The sequence below is a fragment of the Heloderma suspectum genome, chromosome 8 (assembly GCF_057233095.1).
Source record: "Heloderma suspectum isolate Gila_16-S chromosome 8, 16-S_ref, whole genome shotgun sequence".
NCBI lineage: Eukaryota > Metazoa > Chordata > Lepidosauria > Squamata > Helodermatidae > Heloderma > Heloderma suspectum.
In genome coordinates, this window is record NC_139465.1 from 44,042,651 (window position 1) to 44,058,995 (window position 16,345).

Sequence of the window (16,345 nt, forward strand, 5' to 3'; positions counted from 1 at the left end):
GAGCAAACAGCACCATATGCACATCTTGGAAGTTCCATCTCTGTAAAGGAGCAGACATGGGTTCTCTGAATCAAGTGGTGGGGGGAGAGAAATAGTATTCTCCAAAACTGCAATATATTTTCTAATATATAATGATGTGTCCTACAGCTGGGCTGCCAGTGAGGTTGCAGAGTAGTAGGGTAGCCAGATGTCCTATTGCCTGCTCTCCCTCCTTATGGTTCTTTGACTTCAAACTAGACTTGGACTGGACAGCCAATCATATAGAAGACCCCCTTCAGAAAGAGGACTGTCCTCTGCCAGGTCTCCAAAATAGAGGACTGTCTTCTGTAAAGTAGGTCAACTGGCCACCATAGCAGCCTCCAGCATCTTCGTGCTTATAGCAGGCCCAGCCAATCGAAAGGCATCGTACTGCCCACCAATTTCAATGGCCATGACGGAGTATGCCAAGACCCTTCTGTGTCACTCACTGAGTCCTAGGTCACTCACCCAGCTGCAGACGCTAAAGGCCCTGGGACTCCAGCTCTGAAGAGAAGCTTTTGTGTTTGCATGTCGCTGTAGCAGGCCCTGCAGGAAATGCTGCTAAACATAGCAGCTGAAATCCAAGAGCCCAAGCCAAGAATTCAAAACTCATTGTTTGTTTTGGGTTGCGGTTTACAATCACTGACAAGCAACAGCCTATGATAAAGTCTGAATGCCATCCGTGTTGATGGATGTTGGTTGGGGAGGGGGACACACACCATAATTTCTTGCAATTATCTCAATTTTAGGATTACAGACATTTGTGACTCATGGGAAGGGTAGACTATAGTATCTTTGTTTGAGTAGATGGCTCATACCTAAAGATCCAGGAATGCAAGACAGTGCACTAGTTGGTTGCGAAGTTGACTGCAAGGCAGCATCAGGATGTGAGATGACTTCTCCTGATAGCAGTAAGTTCAGCTTGGCAAATTCCTGACTGGATGAAGTGGTATTTGGTCCCCATTACACTCATTTATTCATTTATTTCCCACCCTCCCTCCAAGGAGCTCAAGACAGCATCCACAGTTCTTCCTCCGCACTTTTAATCTTCACAACAACTTTGCGAGGTAGTTGAGAGAGACAGCAAATGGCTCAAGCTCACACAATGACTGAGCAGGGATTTGAACCCAAGTCACCCTGGTCCCATTTCAACACTTTGTCCATTATACCATCCTCAGCCTGCAGCAGTGAGTGACCACAGCCAGGAGGCCCGAGCTATGTACCTCAGGACTTGCCAGTCAGACGGAAGCCAGCCCATCAGCCATGCCTGGAGGCCTGCCAGGTTCTTGGCAGTCCTCCCTGTTCTTGCAGGCAGGCAGCAGAAAACATGAGGGTTTACCAAGCCCCCAAGGGGGGGCTGCGTGTGGCAAGGTGTGCTGTGCTGTATCCTGAGGGCCCCAGAGTGGTGCTGAAGACATCATGGGGAGCAGCTACTGTGCTACGGCTAAGTGCAAAACTGGGCCTTAGTCCACAGCAGGGGTGTTGAGGAGATGCAAGTGATTCGGCCGTCCTCTTTGGAGCACCTCAGTAGCATCACTGTCGCCATCGGAGAATGATTTCAGTGCAGGAAGGCCTCTCGCTGCTTCACCGGCCTTCTCAGGATTTTCACGGGTTGCTTTTATCTCCCTCCCTCCCTGCTGCTTTGCCTAAAAGGAGAATAGCAATCAAGCAAGAGCAAAGAAAGCCTGTAGCCAGCCAACCGCCTGGTTGCTCAGATCAACAAGCACATTTCACCCAGAAATGTGTAGCGGGAGTCAAAGCAAGAGTATCACCTTAGTAGGAGAATCCAATGATCCCCCGAGATCGCATCCTTGAATTTTCCCTCTCGCTGGTCATTTTCTGAGGAATTACAACTAGAGCTGAGTCAAAATTTCTCCGAAGACATTTTTCTCTGAAAAGTTCTAAGATTTCCCTTTTCTTACCGCCACCGCCCCACGTACTCTACAAAGGCCACTTCACACAATTTTCTCCAAATTTTCTCCACCTTTCTTCCACATCCCTGAAAGCCCTGTGGCAGGTGTGAGGAGACAACATTGTGTCCAGCTCCAGGGGTGAAGCTAGTGCTGTGCCAAAATCTGTCCTTCACTTTCCTGAAAGGTTTCTTCCCCCATGAAAGAGGCTTCCATTTTTCTGCCTCATTCTCAGGGCATTTTAATATTTATTTTGGATTTCTCTTGTGTGGTGTTTTTGAGCTTAGCTAATTACTGCAAGGTGGCTGAGGCCTCTGTGTGTGTGTGTTTTCTTTCTATTACACTTCTCTCCATTGCTCTGCAGCCTCCCAGGCCACCTCATAAGGAAAGTAAGCACAAGAATCCCAAAAGCAGCCCAAGATAACTTCTCTGAAATTTTCTTCTCCTTTGAAATTCTTTTTGAAAATAATTCCTTTTCTATCAAATTGAATGCGAATGCGGGGGGAAATGTGGGAGAAATTTTCGGCACAGCACTAGTAATGAACTCCATCCTATTCCTGTAATCCTGATGGTGCCAAGTTTTAATGTAAAATGTGAAATTGCACTTGCTCAGAGTTTTCCTTTTAAAAAAATTTAAAAACCAGGGTTGGCAAACTGTGTTTTTCTTGTTTTATGCTCTGAGTCTAACACAGCCTTCCCCAAGGTTTGGACCTCAACTCCCATGAGACCCAGTCAGCATGGCCAATGGTAAAGACTGCTGAGAGTTATAGTCAAACACATCTGAAGGGCACCAGGTTGGGGAAAGCTGGTCTGACATATCTGGAATGTAGAAGCCGTTGTAAAGCATGGGATGTGGGGGTGGGGGGGAGCGCAAGAGAAATGTTAATTCTGTGCTTCACAACTGAAGTGATATGCATGACTGTCTGGAGGGGACCCCAGAAGACCATAAGGCCAGAATCTAAAATTCCCTAGCTGAACCACTGCCAAAGGGTGCAAATGCATGTGTGTGTGTGTGTGAGAGAGACAGAGAGAGAGAGGAAGAGGGGGTCAGAGAGGGAGAACTAGTGAGTTTCACTGAGCCTCTGGTGGGAAACTGGAAGCCAAGTGAATTAGATTCGAAGTCGGTAATTATGTATGATTAATTTACTGAGTAATGATTGCACCTGGCATGGAAGCTTTATGAATGTTCATGCTGGAGCATGTGATTAAAAACAAATCAGGTCAATGTTTCTTAACAGGCTGTTGTTTACTCTGGAGCACCAGTCGCAAAGCGAGACACGTGTTTCCCCAATATCTCATTGTCACTGTTGTCTATATTTTCCAGTTTTCTCTAATGGGATCTTAGCGGTGGGGAAAGCCAAGATCGAGCCAGACATCCAAGGCACACGCTTCAGAACTGTGCGCATGCAACGATTCTGTGAGAGTGGAGAACAGGAGTAGCATGAAGGGGCGGATGCATGAGACAGCCTCCTAAGAATCTTCCTTTTTAGCCTTTAATGGCTGCAAAGGTGCCCTAGAAAGCCTGTGGGCCAAATGCCTTCTGACATCTTAGAACCTGGAGGGATGGCCAAAGAAGATATCCAGTGGCTGGGGAATGAGCTACAGTGTTCAGAAAACAGCAAAAACAATACCCCATCATAGTGAAGCCAGGATAAAATTGCAGAATAGATGATGCAAAATCAGAGAAACACAGTTGCACAGTTTTATACATGTTGCAGAGTTCACTGCTCTTTACACAGAATTTTAAATACTTGGGCAAAGCATTTCGATTGCTGGGGAGAGCAATCCTATGGCCCCTAGTCTGGGGGGCCATAGGATAGCTTGGATTCCTGGATCCGAGGTCAGATTCAGCGCTCCAACCTCAGACCCAGGAGTCCGAGATCCCCAGCCCCTCCCACTCCCCCTCGTAGCCAGCCAGCACGGAGAGAACTGTGCCGGCTACCTCTCCGAGATCGCAGAGATGACCTCAGAGGGAAGGGGAAGGTGCCGGTATCCCTAGGCCTCCAGCCTCCTTCCCTCCCCCTCCTCAATGCCCCAGCTAGACGGGCAAAAGGTCTAGCTAAAAGACAGCGGAGGTGAAGATTGCCTCCATCGCTCCTCCCGCTCTGCACTGGATGGCTGTAAGCCTCCAAGTTCGGAGGCTTACAGCCATCCCCATAGGATTGTACCCTAAATGAATGATCCTGCTGAAGTTAAACACATGTAATACATTACCCTTAAAAGCAGTTCACTTTCACTAGATTGTGCCCTTAATTCCACCCCCCTCCCCCCGACACACACACCAGTGTCCAGTTCTGTGGTTGTTGACTTCTAGGAAATATCCATTATGTCAGGGCCTGTGCTGGGAGAGCACAAATGTGCCACGATGTCATCCGCCTCCCACCACTGAGTCATCTGTCACTCAGCGCCCCTTACCCCTACCCCCTCCTCTGCCACTGTCTTCCCATGGGCGGGCTCTCTGACAAACTGCATTGGCCAGAAGAAGAAGCTGGCATGGCTCCTCAGAGAGCTGGCCAGGCCCAAATGCCTGGCTCTGAGGGGGTCTTTCTTCGGAGCCAGGCATGGTGGGAAGGGTGTCCCGGAGATCACCTGTACTGCCAGGCATCCTCAGAGCGAGCCAGAGGCTGGCTGGCTGCAGAAAACGGGGCTGGCAGGCAGGGGTGTTGCTAGGTGCTGAAAAGATCCAGGGCACAGGCCTGTAACACAAATTTGCATGCGCACACACACACACACGTCTGAGTTGAAGAAGGGGTCAATGCACACCTCCAATATATGTGTGTGTGTTTGTATCTCTCTGTGTGTGTTGTGTGTGTGTACACACACAGATACATAAATACATACATGCATACGAGGCGTGCATTGAACCCCCACTTCAACTCACACCCCAGTTTGGTGGTTTGGAAAACATCCTGCTTCTGCTCGGGTCAGTTTGGAGTCAGTCCATTTCAGCTCAGTACCAAACCTGAGTCAAGGTTCAGAAAACTGAGGCTTTATGCTTCATGCTGACTATCATGGGAAATTTAAAAAATACTGTACTTTTTTCTTTTGGTCAGAATTGGATGATAATTGCAGGCATAGTAGCCCCCTAGGAGGGGATTACACCTGCCCAATGTCATGTCAGAAAAATAGGTGAACTTTTTTTGTGGTAGGTGTCTTTATATTTTCAGATTCTTTCAAAGGGAACTGGCAATAACTTTTTTATTCCTTGGAAGAATTGGATGAACATTTCACAAATTGTTGCTCCATCAGAGGGGAACATGTCTGCCAAATTGCAGAATGACAGCCACAGGGTTTTTGTGCAAGGGTAGCCTTTACATTTTGAGGGTCTCCAAAAAAGGACATACTTATCTCTTGATGTTTCTTGTGGACTATTGTTCTGAAAATTACAGGCAGCCTAGAGGTGTCCCTAACTAAGAAACCAGCAACATTTCAGAAGGATAGGTGCAGCAGTGCATGTGGAAGGGTAGCTCTCCAATTTGGAGGAAAGAGTGATTTGCTTTCCCTTCACTTCACCCCCCTCCCCCCATGGTTTGGGTAAATGTGTATGAAAATGCACAGGTCATAGAGGTGTCCCCAGGCAAAGAACTTGCAAAGTTTTGGAAGGATAAGAGCAGGAGCTAAGGAATTATGATGCTTGAAATCCAGTTTAAGGCTTTTTCATAATGAAGTGTGCTGGCATTGGAAGAATGTCCATCTCATGGCCCCATCCTTTCCCTCCCCCAAAGCACAGTGATGGGAGCCCATGGTAAAAATGTGCCCTAGGATTAGAAAGTGGACCTGTAAGTCAATTATTTTGAAACATAAAGATTGCCTGATTCTACTTGGGCTTCAAACTGGATCTGAATTCAATGCACATCCTTAATTTTATATATATGCATGCAAATTTAGAATTACTGGAATTTATTTACATTGCACCAACATTAGCAGCAGGGGAACATGGGTGGGACGGTACTTTTCACTCATGTCCTGCTTGTGGGTTTCTCATGGGCAGTTGGTTGGCCATTGTGTGAACAGAATGCTGGACTAGATGGATGTTGCAGCATGGCTCGTCTTATATTTTTAAACATAGAGTGCCTCTGAGCACATGCAGAATGCTTTTCTTTCACCACTGAGCACTTACAGGCTCCCCCTACCCATTCTGTTCCCCTCCGTACAACAATCCCTCCTTATTCTTCCATCCTCCAGCAACTCTTCATAAAAACAGGTGTTTTGTTTTGTGCAACTCTTCTCTACCTCCTCCTTGTAACGCACAAGCTCTCATTGTATCTTCCTCCGCATAGCTTCATTTGTGCCAAGACTTCACCAGGATGCAGCCAATGAGTTTGTTTTCAAAACTAGGGCTCAGTTATGGAGAAACTCTGAGCATGTACTAAGCACCTTTCCTTCACCACTGAAACTAGAGTCCATGCAAAATGAAAAAAACACAAATGGCAAAACATCCACATGGCTGGGCTGAAAGAGTAGTCAATTCATTGATTTGGAATCAGGTGGGCGATGTATTAAATGTGCTGTCCCATGCTCACAGGACTTATTTCTGCATAAATATGTGGAAGGTCAGGGTGTAAACCTCCCTGCAATATAACTCGTGCTGGAATCCTATATACTGTCAGGGTGGAAACTGAGCCCATAGAGCCCCAGAGCAGTTCTGATTCTGAGGAGGAACAGCAATCTGTGGGAGAGGAGCTCGCTCATCTCTCACAAGCACAGATTCCTCCTGCCAGCATTCCTGGGATAGATAGTACCCCTGGCAGTGGGAGAGTGCGGGAGGGGGGCTTGCTGGATGCTCGGCGGAGACACAGGGAGCGGCGACAGATGGAGGGCGCCAAAAGGAGGCGCTCCGCTCGTTTGGCGCGCAAACAATGGTCGCGTCCTGAGGACCCAAGGGAAAGAGGGAGGATCTCTCCCTAGCCCATAAGTTCAGGGTCTTCCCGTGGTTCTCCTTCAAACAGGGACCAACTGCCTTACCTGGAGCTTAGGCTACTCTGCTATCTTTCCCCAGTGCAGTTACTTGCTTAGTCGCTAGTAGTATCTGTAAGAGTCATAAAGGAATAAAGCCTTGGAAAGAATCCTCGTCGTCTGTGTCCTGAGTTGGCTATTGGAAGGGACTGCAAGAGGCAGCTAGGGCGCTCCTGACATATACACTTTCCTGGGAGTAAGCCCCATTAAACATATGTCTGACTGGCATACATAGGATTATACAAGTGAGCAGTATTTACCTCCTCTCCACTTCAAAAAATAATAATAATTAACTCCTATTTTTATTAAAGCTTTCACACCTTTGGTCCATCTAGCCCAGTATTGTCAACACTGACTAGCAGTGGCTCGCCAAGGTGTAAAGCAGGATTCTTTCCTATTTCTATCTGGAGATACTATGGATTGAACCTGGGACTTTCTGTATGCCAAGCATGTGCTACAACCCTTCCTGTTGCTGGATAGTGGCAACGAACAAAACAGCCCCAGATTTGTTCCTCTGCAACCATGTGAACCCATTTTTCTCGAAGACCTAGATGAGAAGGAGGAGAAAAACAAACCCCCTTTTCTGTTTGTATAAAGTCAAATACAGTTCAGAACTTCTCTTGCCCACCAAAGAGAATTATCTTTAAAAATTTCCCAAGATATGCTCTGGGTGGAATAAAGAAGAGAAAGAAGGACTAGGACAGGGAACGGAAAAAGAAGAATGGTGACTGGAAATGGAGGGGTGGGGGGAGAGGGGGAGAGGCGGGGGGAGGGAGAATTCCCCAAGCCAAATGGCTCCTTTCAGAGAGGTAGCACTTCTGGGGAATTTAGGAGGATGTGGAGGGTTTGTAAGGTTTGTACATGCTTAAATTAACTTTATGAGGTGAGGTGGCTGAGGGCTTTTTCTTGCTTTTAACAAAACTGAAATCTATTTAAAAGCCCCAGCACTTTTTGGATCATGACGTCACATCATCCTAACCCTCATTTTGGTATAACTTGAGGCCTGCAGCTATTTAGGAAAAACTAAAGTGGAGGGGGAGAAAGAAATTTGTGGAAGCTGACTCAATCCTATGCTGTATTGAAACTACTGAACTTCTGCAGAAGCCAAAGTTTCCAGTTTGGAGCAGTAATATCAAAATTTCATTGCAAGCAAGCTCCCAACAGTCGGCATGTAAGAGCAGAAAAGTAAGGAGAGAAAGAAAAAAAAAATGAACAGACTGTGGAAGGGAAGGTGGCAGTCTCCTCTCTAGTTTAAAAGGCTGGTGCATCCATGCTACACTCCCTATTAGTCTGCTAAGGGAGCGAGTCCTAAGGTCTCCTAGTAACTGCAAGGCTACTGAGCTCAGATGTAAAAAGCAGACTTGTGTTAAGGCAGATGATGGCAATTGGGACAGCTCTAATGATCTGGGGCACAGCTCAAAAAGATATAGGGCTGTGCCCAGGTGGCTAATTCTTAACAATGCCTATGCTGGCAGGACTCTCTGGAGCACCTGCTGTGTGCTGTTGGGGGGGTGACAGCTCCAGACTGGCCCTGATCTCCCGCTGCAGCAAATTCCGCAGAATCTGGTGGGGAATATGAGATGAGCAAGACACAAGTAATTGTACCGATTTTATTATAACTAAGGCGCAATCATCCACTTAATTACTACGGAATGACCGCAGCAACTAGGTACATCCAGCAGTCCATTATGCTGAATATAACGGTACTGTTCCTATAAATAAATCTTTAAAAGGCTTCAGTTTCCCTGTTCTGCTAATTATGTAATTGAACAGGTTCAGTTCTTTCTTGGTGGTGCTTAGATGACATCACAATAACAAATGGAAAGAAGATTGTTACCCTGTGTATTTCCCTATTTATTTATATGTTTGTTTGTTTGTTTTATCTCCCACCTTCACCCCCAAAATGGTGCTCATGGCAGCTAACAATAAAAACAAAATTTTCTGATTAAAAACAAAATCTTAATTAAAACATAACATCAACACAAATAAATTAAAAACAAAAATAAAACCACATCAATAAAATAAATAAGTAGCAATTCAGCAGACCAGCTTACAGGCCAAAGGCCTGCCTGAAAAAAAAGTATTTGCCTGCTTGTGGATGGACAACAGAGAGGAGGCCAGCCTAGCCTCTCTCAGCAGGCAGTTCCAGAGCCTGGGAGCGGCCACTGAGAAGGCCCTGACAAGACTACTGGGGGGATGTTTTTTGTTCTCTGGCATCTCCATGACATGGAAATGGATATTATTTACAACACAAGGTCAATTGCGGGTGGGGAGAGCATTTTAGAGGGGCAAGTTCTGCAGATGAACCACTGTTCTAGCAGAGCGAAAAGATACTGTTAGGACTATGGCCATTTTCCCATTCTCTCGGAATGGATCTACACGCTAGTCACAGTGGGAAATGTTTGGTCCCTGTGTTTACCGTGTAATGATAATGTGTGTGTATGTGTGTGTTGTCAGGAAAATTTTTCAGGAAAGACTTGGTAGGTGGCAGAGGCTAGGGATGTTGCAAGAATCCAAGAGGAGGGTGGAGTCCGGCGGACTCTGCCCTGCTCGGCCTCCCGGACCCTGTTTGCTGAGCTGCTGCACTTACTGGACGAGCCACTGTGTGGTCCACAAGCACCCGGCAGCCGCCCCTTCCCTCAGTGAGCCACCATTTTGCAGAAAAATGAAGGCTTGTTTTTTTCTGTAAATGTAATATTACGTAAATGGCACCATAAAAGGGCCATTTACGCAACATTACAGGCATACATGGTCCATTTACACCTGTAATGTTGCATAAATGGACCCTTTATGGCTGCCATTTACTTGACTTTACATTTACGGAAAAAGCCAAGCTGCCATTTTGTGAAATAGGCAGCTCACTGAGGGAATGGATGGCCCGCACAGTGCAAATTTGACTTCTATCTGGCCCTGGACTGTATGAAAAAGAAGCAAAAACTGAAGATGGATTAGTGGCAAGAAAGAAAATATAGGCCTGGAATAATTTGAACAATCATGGTACTTCTCAGGGTCCGAAGTCCTGTTCTCACACAACACTAATGGATACATGTCATGAAAGTTGATGTTTTGTTGGTATATATGCACAGCCTTCATAATTTAGCAACCACATTGAATCCCTTCAGTTGCATGCTGTGCTCCGTACTTTCAGAAGTATCTCCTTCATCTTTATTACTGTATTGTGAAAACATGGTTGGCCTTGTATAACCTGAGGCATTGCAACAGCAGGTGCTTTTCCTTTGAACTGTTCCTGCATAATAATTGTGAGCTACAGTCCAGAGACCTAACCACATTCTAGCCATGTGCTCAAGAGGTGGGCACTGCCAAGTAGCTGTCAAGCGTTCTTCGGTAAGACCAGCAAGGATCAGCCCACTGGTAATCGTGCTCCAAGCTTTCTGGTGCTGCTCCAACACCAGAAGTCTAATACAAAATTGATTTCAAGGTTTTGATTTTGTTATGCAAAAATAAACATCTGAGGCAAGATTAAGAAGTGGGAAAACATACAGCAAATTCAGTGAACAGCCTCTCTGGTCTCTGATGACCCTGCTGGAAGGGACTGGCAAGCTGCCCAGCCAACTTCTCTCACCTGGCTGGCAAGCAGGAAATGAGTGGAAGGGGTCCCCTATTCAGATTACTGTATCATCCAACCCATTTACTTGTATGGAGCAAGGGAAAAGGAGCTGCAATCAAGAAACCCTAGGGGAGAAACGATTCCTACTACACATGTTGTGCTAAACCATGTTGTTCTAAACTTTAGGACAATGGTATTGAAATCCTGGTGTATTTTAGCTTAAGGCTCTTACTGACACTAATTAGGCCTTATGAGAGGCATTTCAACCTTTTAGAATGGAGAAGACATTGTGCAAAAAGCCAGAAAACCACCAAATGATAGGCAGTTGTGGGATGGGGGAGCGAGAACCCCCTGGTGATGTGGGGAAAAGGGCGTGGTCATCTGGGGAAACTGGGAGCGCGGATTGGAACTCCAGGTGGCCAGGGGTGTACGAGAATTTCATGCCTGTCTGCAAATCATGTGAACATGTCCAATTCTCAGCCCCAAACGCGAACATGAGCAGGAGCGCAAGTCTTGGGGCTTCTTTGCAATTGCCCAAGCTTGCATTTGTATTTGCACAAGTGTGCACTTGTGAAAATGCAGATTCCCCCCAATCACATTTTCATGCTTTAGCTTATGGAGGGACAGTGCACCTTCGGAAAAGTGTGGGTTTTCTGTGTTTGAAAATGCATTCTTTTCCTCTTTGGAAAAAAAGAAGACGCTTGCATTCTGGAGTCAGAATGTGGCGAGGCGAGCATCGGAGTGGCGAACAGAGAACCCCATTGAGCTCAATCATCCTTCTCCCATCCCTCATGGACAGGATTTGGCCCTGGGCCTGAGGTTCTACACCCCTACTTTAGGACCTAAAGGCCTGGAATGCAAAATTGTGCTGCCACTCATGGAGGGACTTCCCAGTTAGACTGGAGCCCCTTATACTTTGCCATTCTGGCAAGTTTATTTATTTAAAATATTTCTTGGCTGCCTTTCAGGGCAGAAGCTCTCCCAAGGTGGTGTACAGAATAAAAGACATAAAAACAGTTAAAATATTAAAAGTGATAGAAACATAAGCACAATAAAATAGCAATAAAAACAACAATAAAAGCAGCAGCAGCAACAAGGACAATAGCACAACAACAGCAATCATATCACGAGAAGTGCAAGATAAAATATATTTTCAAGTCCTTCTTAAAAGCCTGCAATGATGGAGCATGGTAGACCTCCAATGGCAACTTGTTCCAGAGATGTGGGGCCACTGCAGAGAAGGCCCTCTCTCATGTACTCACCCACCTAACTGCTCTCACAGGTGGGCAGATGAGTAAGAGCTCCCTTGCTGATACTAAAGTGCAGGCAGCCTGATATGGGTGAAGGAGTTCCTTCAAGTAACTTGGTCCCAAACCATTTAAGACTTTAAAGGTCAAAACCAGCACTTTAAATCAGGCTCGCAAACACACAGCTGGCGCAGTATAGGCATTATATGATCAAATCACTTTGCCCCCACCAACACTCAGGCAACCACGTTCAGCACCAGCTGAAGTTTCCTGTACTGCCTTTTAGTAATGGGCAAATCTCCTCATCTTGATTAGGAATTGGGTCAGAAATGTTGAATGACATCACAGGATACTAGAAATAAAACACAATCAGGGTCATGCCCCACCCCGAGTTCTAAATTGGCTCATACATTTTTGCACATCCTTGTGATTCATGAGCATTTTTGCTGGGCTGATTAGGAATTGTCCTGCATGGTTGGGGTAGTCATTATTCCAAGCACCAGCAGGCTGTAACAGAGGGAGATGAGAGGGGCAGTGAAGCCATTCCACCAACCCAGCTGAAAGACTACTGATTTTTTTCCCCCTCTTCCATCCCCATCCCTTTTACCTTTTGTATTGTGTATTTTTCGACTGTAAGCCTGCAAGCAGGGACTGTCATGTTTTACTGGTTGCAGCTCTGGGAGCCTTTTTGGCTGAGGATACTTTAATTAATTAACTTGACCGCCACATCTCAAAACAAAAACACCTAGTAACAAGGGAGGGTGTTATATCTGGGTGTGGGGCAGCAACCGCATAAACCATTTGCAAGAAAATTGAGAGAATTTCCTCAAATGGAGGAGATCCCTTGTCAAACAAAAGTGTAGCTCACAGCAGTCTGTGACAGTTTCAGTGGGAAAAAGACATCATGGCTGTGGCCCTAACCTCAGCTAGAAGACAGATGAGGGACCTCAGAATCAGAAAATGGCATCAGTGCTAATCCGCCAGCAGGGTGGCACAAAGCCTGCCAGGGTTCCCGGCCCGTTCACAGGAAGCGCCACTGGTGCTGGTGTTCTGGCAGAGCGAAGCTAAAGGCAGCATATGTGGGGCATGTTGGGGGCAGGCACAGAGCTGCCCCTTTGTTTCCCTAACATGCCCTAGGAACTGGTGCAACTTTACACCAGCCCTGGCACTGATATAGTAAATTTACTCCCATTACAGTCAATGGGAGGGAAAAAACAAACAAAAAACCTGCCCCTCACCTCCCAACCTGACCTCAACAGAACAGCTGGGTGATAAATTTGGCAGTTGCTCTGCCTGCATATCTTCCCCCACCAGCTATGCTGGCTGGGGAATGCTGGGAGTTGTAGGACTTTTTTCTGTCTAAACCTGCACAGGATCACACCTTTAATAGTTTAATCGGTCAGCTGCTCTTCTTGCAAAATACAAGTGGCCGTGATCAACCTGTTCTTCCAAAGGAGTGCTTAACATCAGGTGTACTTAGCTCCTCTGGCTGCTGTTTGAAGAGCATCTTAGAGCGATCATCTCCTCCTCCCAGAGTTCGCAGCGATCCCTCACACTAACTGAGGTCAGAAGGGCTCAGGTCGGTGTTGCAGTCACTCAGAAGACTGGGCTGGGATCCAATCTAGGGCTGAATCAACACATAGCAGTTATACTGGTATCATAACTATTGGTATACATGACACCAATGGGCGCCAGTAGTTATGATAATGGTATGATAATGGTATAACTGCTATGTGTAGATTCAGCCTAGGCCTCTTCCTGAGGATTTGCAAGAGAAGGCATTAAATCCCCAGTTGAGGGATCCAGAGGGAATGGTATTTTCTAGTTGGCGTTAGAGGCTTGGTATTCATTTTGCTCCTCCGCTGACCCAATAGGTGACCTATCCTGCCTTCATAGCCCCCCCCCCCCGACTCTACCCCCTGATCTACCAGGCACCACCGGTTTGCTTCCAGGCTAAACTCCCTGAGGCTCAGGAGCACTAATACTAATCCAGAACCAGTGTGGGGTAACACATAGGCAAGAGAGACCCAGGTTCAAATCCTCACTCAGCCCCAGGGCCAGCACCAAGGGTAGGCATGGTCAGACCTCTGCCAAGGACCCACACCCCAGCAGGGTCCCCCTGACCAGAGCCCCCGGGAGTGGCTCGTCCGCTCCACCATGGCAGCCTTGTTGTCCACCTGCCTCCCGCGCTGGCCCAGGCAAAGGCGGTGGTGAGGAGGACGAGGAGGAGCAGGAGAGGCCACGGCCTCCCTGCTCCCTGGCGCTCTGCCTGCCCAGCATGCCAGCGGGTGGGAAAGAGGAGGGGGAGGAGGGGCAAGAGCAGCCGGTGACCATGGCGGTGAGAAAGTAGGTTCACTGAGGGAGGGGGCCATGAGGGTGTCTTGCCCAAGGGCCCTCCGAAATTGGAGCCGGCACTGCTCTGCCCCAAAGCTTCCTGGGCAAAGTTAGGCCAGTCATTCCCTCCTCAGCCGAACCTGTCCCTCAGGATTGTGGTGAGGATTAAATAAGGAGAAAACCCTGCACTCTCCTTGGAGGAAGGACAGGGGGAAGATGTAACTGGAAATGAACCAGCAGGAGCCTAAGAGATTCTGTAAATGGCAGTGGAAGTTTAGACCAACTCTGACAGGTATGAGACTCTTCAGGGTGGTGACACTGGAGGCATGATTTCGATTGCATTTTATTTTTCTGTTTAATGGCCACATTGTGATCCACCAGGTTCTGTCTGCAGACCTGCCAAAATCAGTCAGAAGGTTCTTCTCACTCAGCCTCCCTCGACCTGGCACCCTCCGGAGTACAACTCCCATCAACCCCAACTCATCAGGAAGGCACTAGGTTCGGGAAGGCTGCTCTACCCCTTCCCTTATCCACCAAAACCTCACCAGATGCCCCCTAACAAGTCAAAACCTTCCCCAGGCATCACCCATTGACCAATCTGTGCTTCTACAGACGGACCAGGTATTTTTAAAATCAGGAATTGGCAACTCCAAGTGACTTCAGTCTGGCTTTTGTACTCAAATTCACCATTTAGGGAGGGGACGTGCCCCCCCCTGTGTTTCAGACTCCCGTAGAATTGTATGGGCTTATTCCGCTCAATAGTTCTACGTGTGGTGCTTGTGTGAGGGGATTTTTGTGTGTGTGAGGGGTTATCTCTTAGCTCCCCCCCCTTTTTTAACAAAATGTACCTCCACAAAGTACATTTGGTCCCCCCGCCACATCCTGAGCATGCTGACACTTTGCTTTATTTCAGGAGAGTGACATATTTCTATGATGCTGCAAGAGCTATATGGCTGGCTTCAGATCCTCGTGGGGAGAGGTGGAGGATCCTCAGAAATTGTAATTTCTACTGTAACTTGGCTTTGTTGTAGGATGGGGCAGCAGTACCATTTTGTAACGTTTCTTGTGAATCTTAAAACCGTTCTGTCAGAGGTTACTTTCCTGCCTACAGCCATGGAAATATTAAATAAATATACTGAAGTTGAGAGTTTGAAATGGGTAGGATAAAGGCAGCCAAAAGGATAATGGCTGAAAGCATAATTACAGCAAAAAGAAAAAGAAAAAAGGCAACACTCTAGACCAGTAAATGTGTAAAGTAAACACCAATACAATGAGCTTGAGCCACAGAGATCCTGAGAAAATTATGAGTTTACCCTCCAATTAATCATCGCAACGATCCATTCCAGACCGAGCTCTATAAACCCAATCATGGGAATCCGCAGCCCATAATAACCACTTAATTGCCGACAGCTGGAGGTGAGTCAGATGCTTTTGAGCAAAGGAGATGGACTACAAGACAGCTGTCCCCAACTCAGTGCCTTCCAGATATGCTGGAGTACAATTCCTATCTTAAAGAGCGCCTCCAGCAGCACCAGACAGGCCGCTTAACAAGATCAGCCTCGGATGGCCTTCTCTCTGTCCCATCAGCCAGGACAGCTAGACTGGTGGGGACGAGGGAGAGGGCCTTTTCTGTGGTGGCCCCCACTCTGTGGAACTCCCTCCCTAGGGAACTCCTTCATGCCCCCTTTTAATGAGCTTCCGTCGTGCATTAAAAATGTGGTTGTTCAGGCAGGCATTTGGGGTGGGTTAGGGTATTTTAGAAAATGTTTTTACTGTAGAATTTTATTGTTTTAAACTGTTTTTATTGTATGTTGTACATCGCCCAGAGTGGCTGGGTGACCAGCCAGATGGGCAATTAATAAATTTAATAATAAATAAAATAAATAAATAAATTCCAAGCATTCCCTTGCTGGCTGTGCTTGATGGGAGCTGTAGTCTTACATGTCTGGAGGGTGCCAGGTTAGGGAAAAACTTTTCAGCATCCACTGGAGGGATGCACATCTGACTTTTCTGATAGATTCCAAAGAGAGCGCCACACCTCATGACAGCATGTGGGACAGTCACCGCGAGTGCAAAAATACATGCAACGTGATCAAGCAGAAGCAAGCCATGCAGCAATGTGAACAATTGTGCCATGTTTCAATGCAGCATTACTAGCCAGTTGTGGCATTGGCACACTGTGTAATATTAAAAGGCCCACCCATTTGAAATCACTCCCCAAGCCCCAAAGTCAAACTTAATTCCCCCCCCCCCACCTCCACCTCCACCTATGGCTGGGAGACAGGTGGTGGCAAATATGCCGTTCATTCTTC

At 46.9% G+C, this 16,345-nt stretch overlaps 1 protein-coding gene across 5 annotated transcripts in view; it reads right to left on the reverse strand.

Annotated features, from left to right (window-relative positions):
• Nucleotides 1–614: 614 nt before the first annotated feature.
• The window catches only part of LOC146339122 (uncharacterized), a 36,407-nt gene continuing 20,676 nt past the window's right edge, over nucleotides 615–16,345 (reverse strand). For 3 of the 5 annotated variants that reach the window (XR_014784675.1, XR_014784674.1, XM_084812463.1), the window contains exon 4: nucleotides 1,040–1,664. Coding sequence is in view for 1 of the 5 variants with exons in the window: in XM_084812463.1 (XP_084668589.1) it covers nucleotides 1,637–1,664 (28 nt within the window). In the remaining 4 variants the exon portion in view is untranslated. Of the gene's footprint in view, nucleotides 1,665–16,345 lie in introns of all 5 variants that reach the window. The other 2 variants (XR_014784672.1, XR_014784673.1) reach the window with 2 other exon arrangements.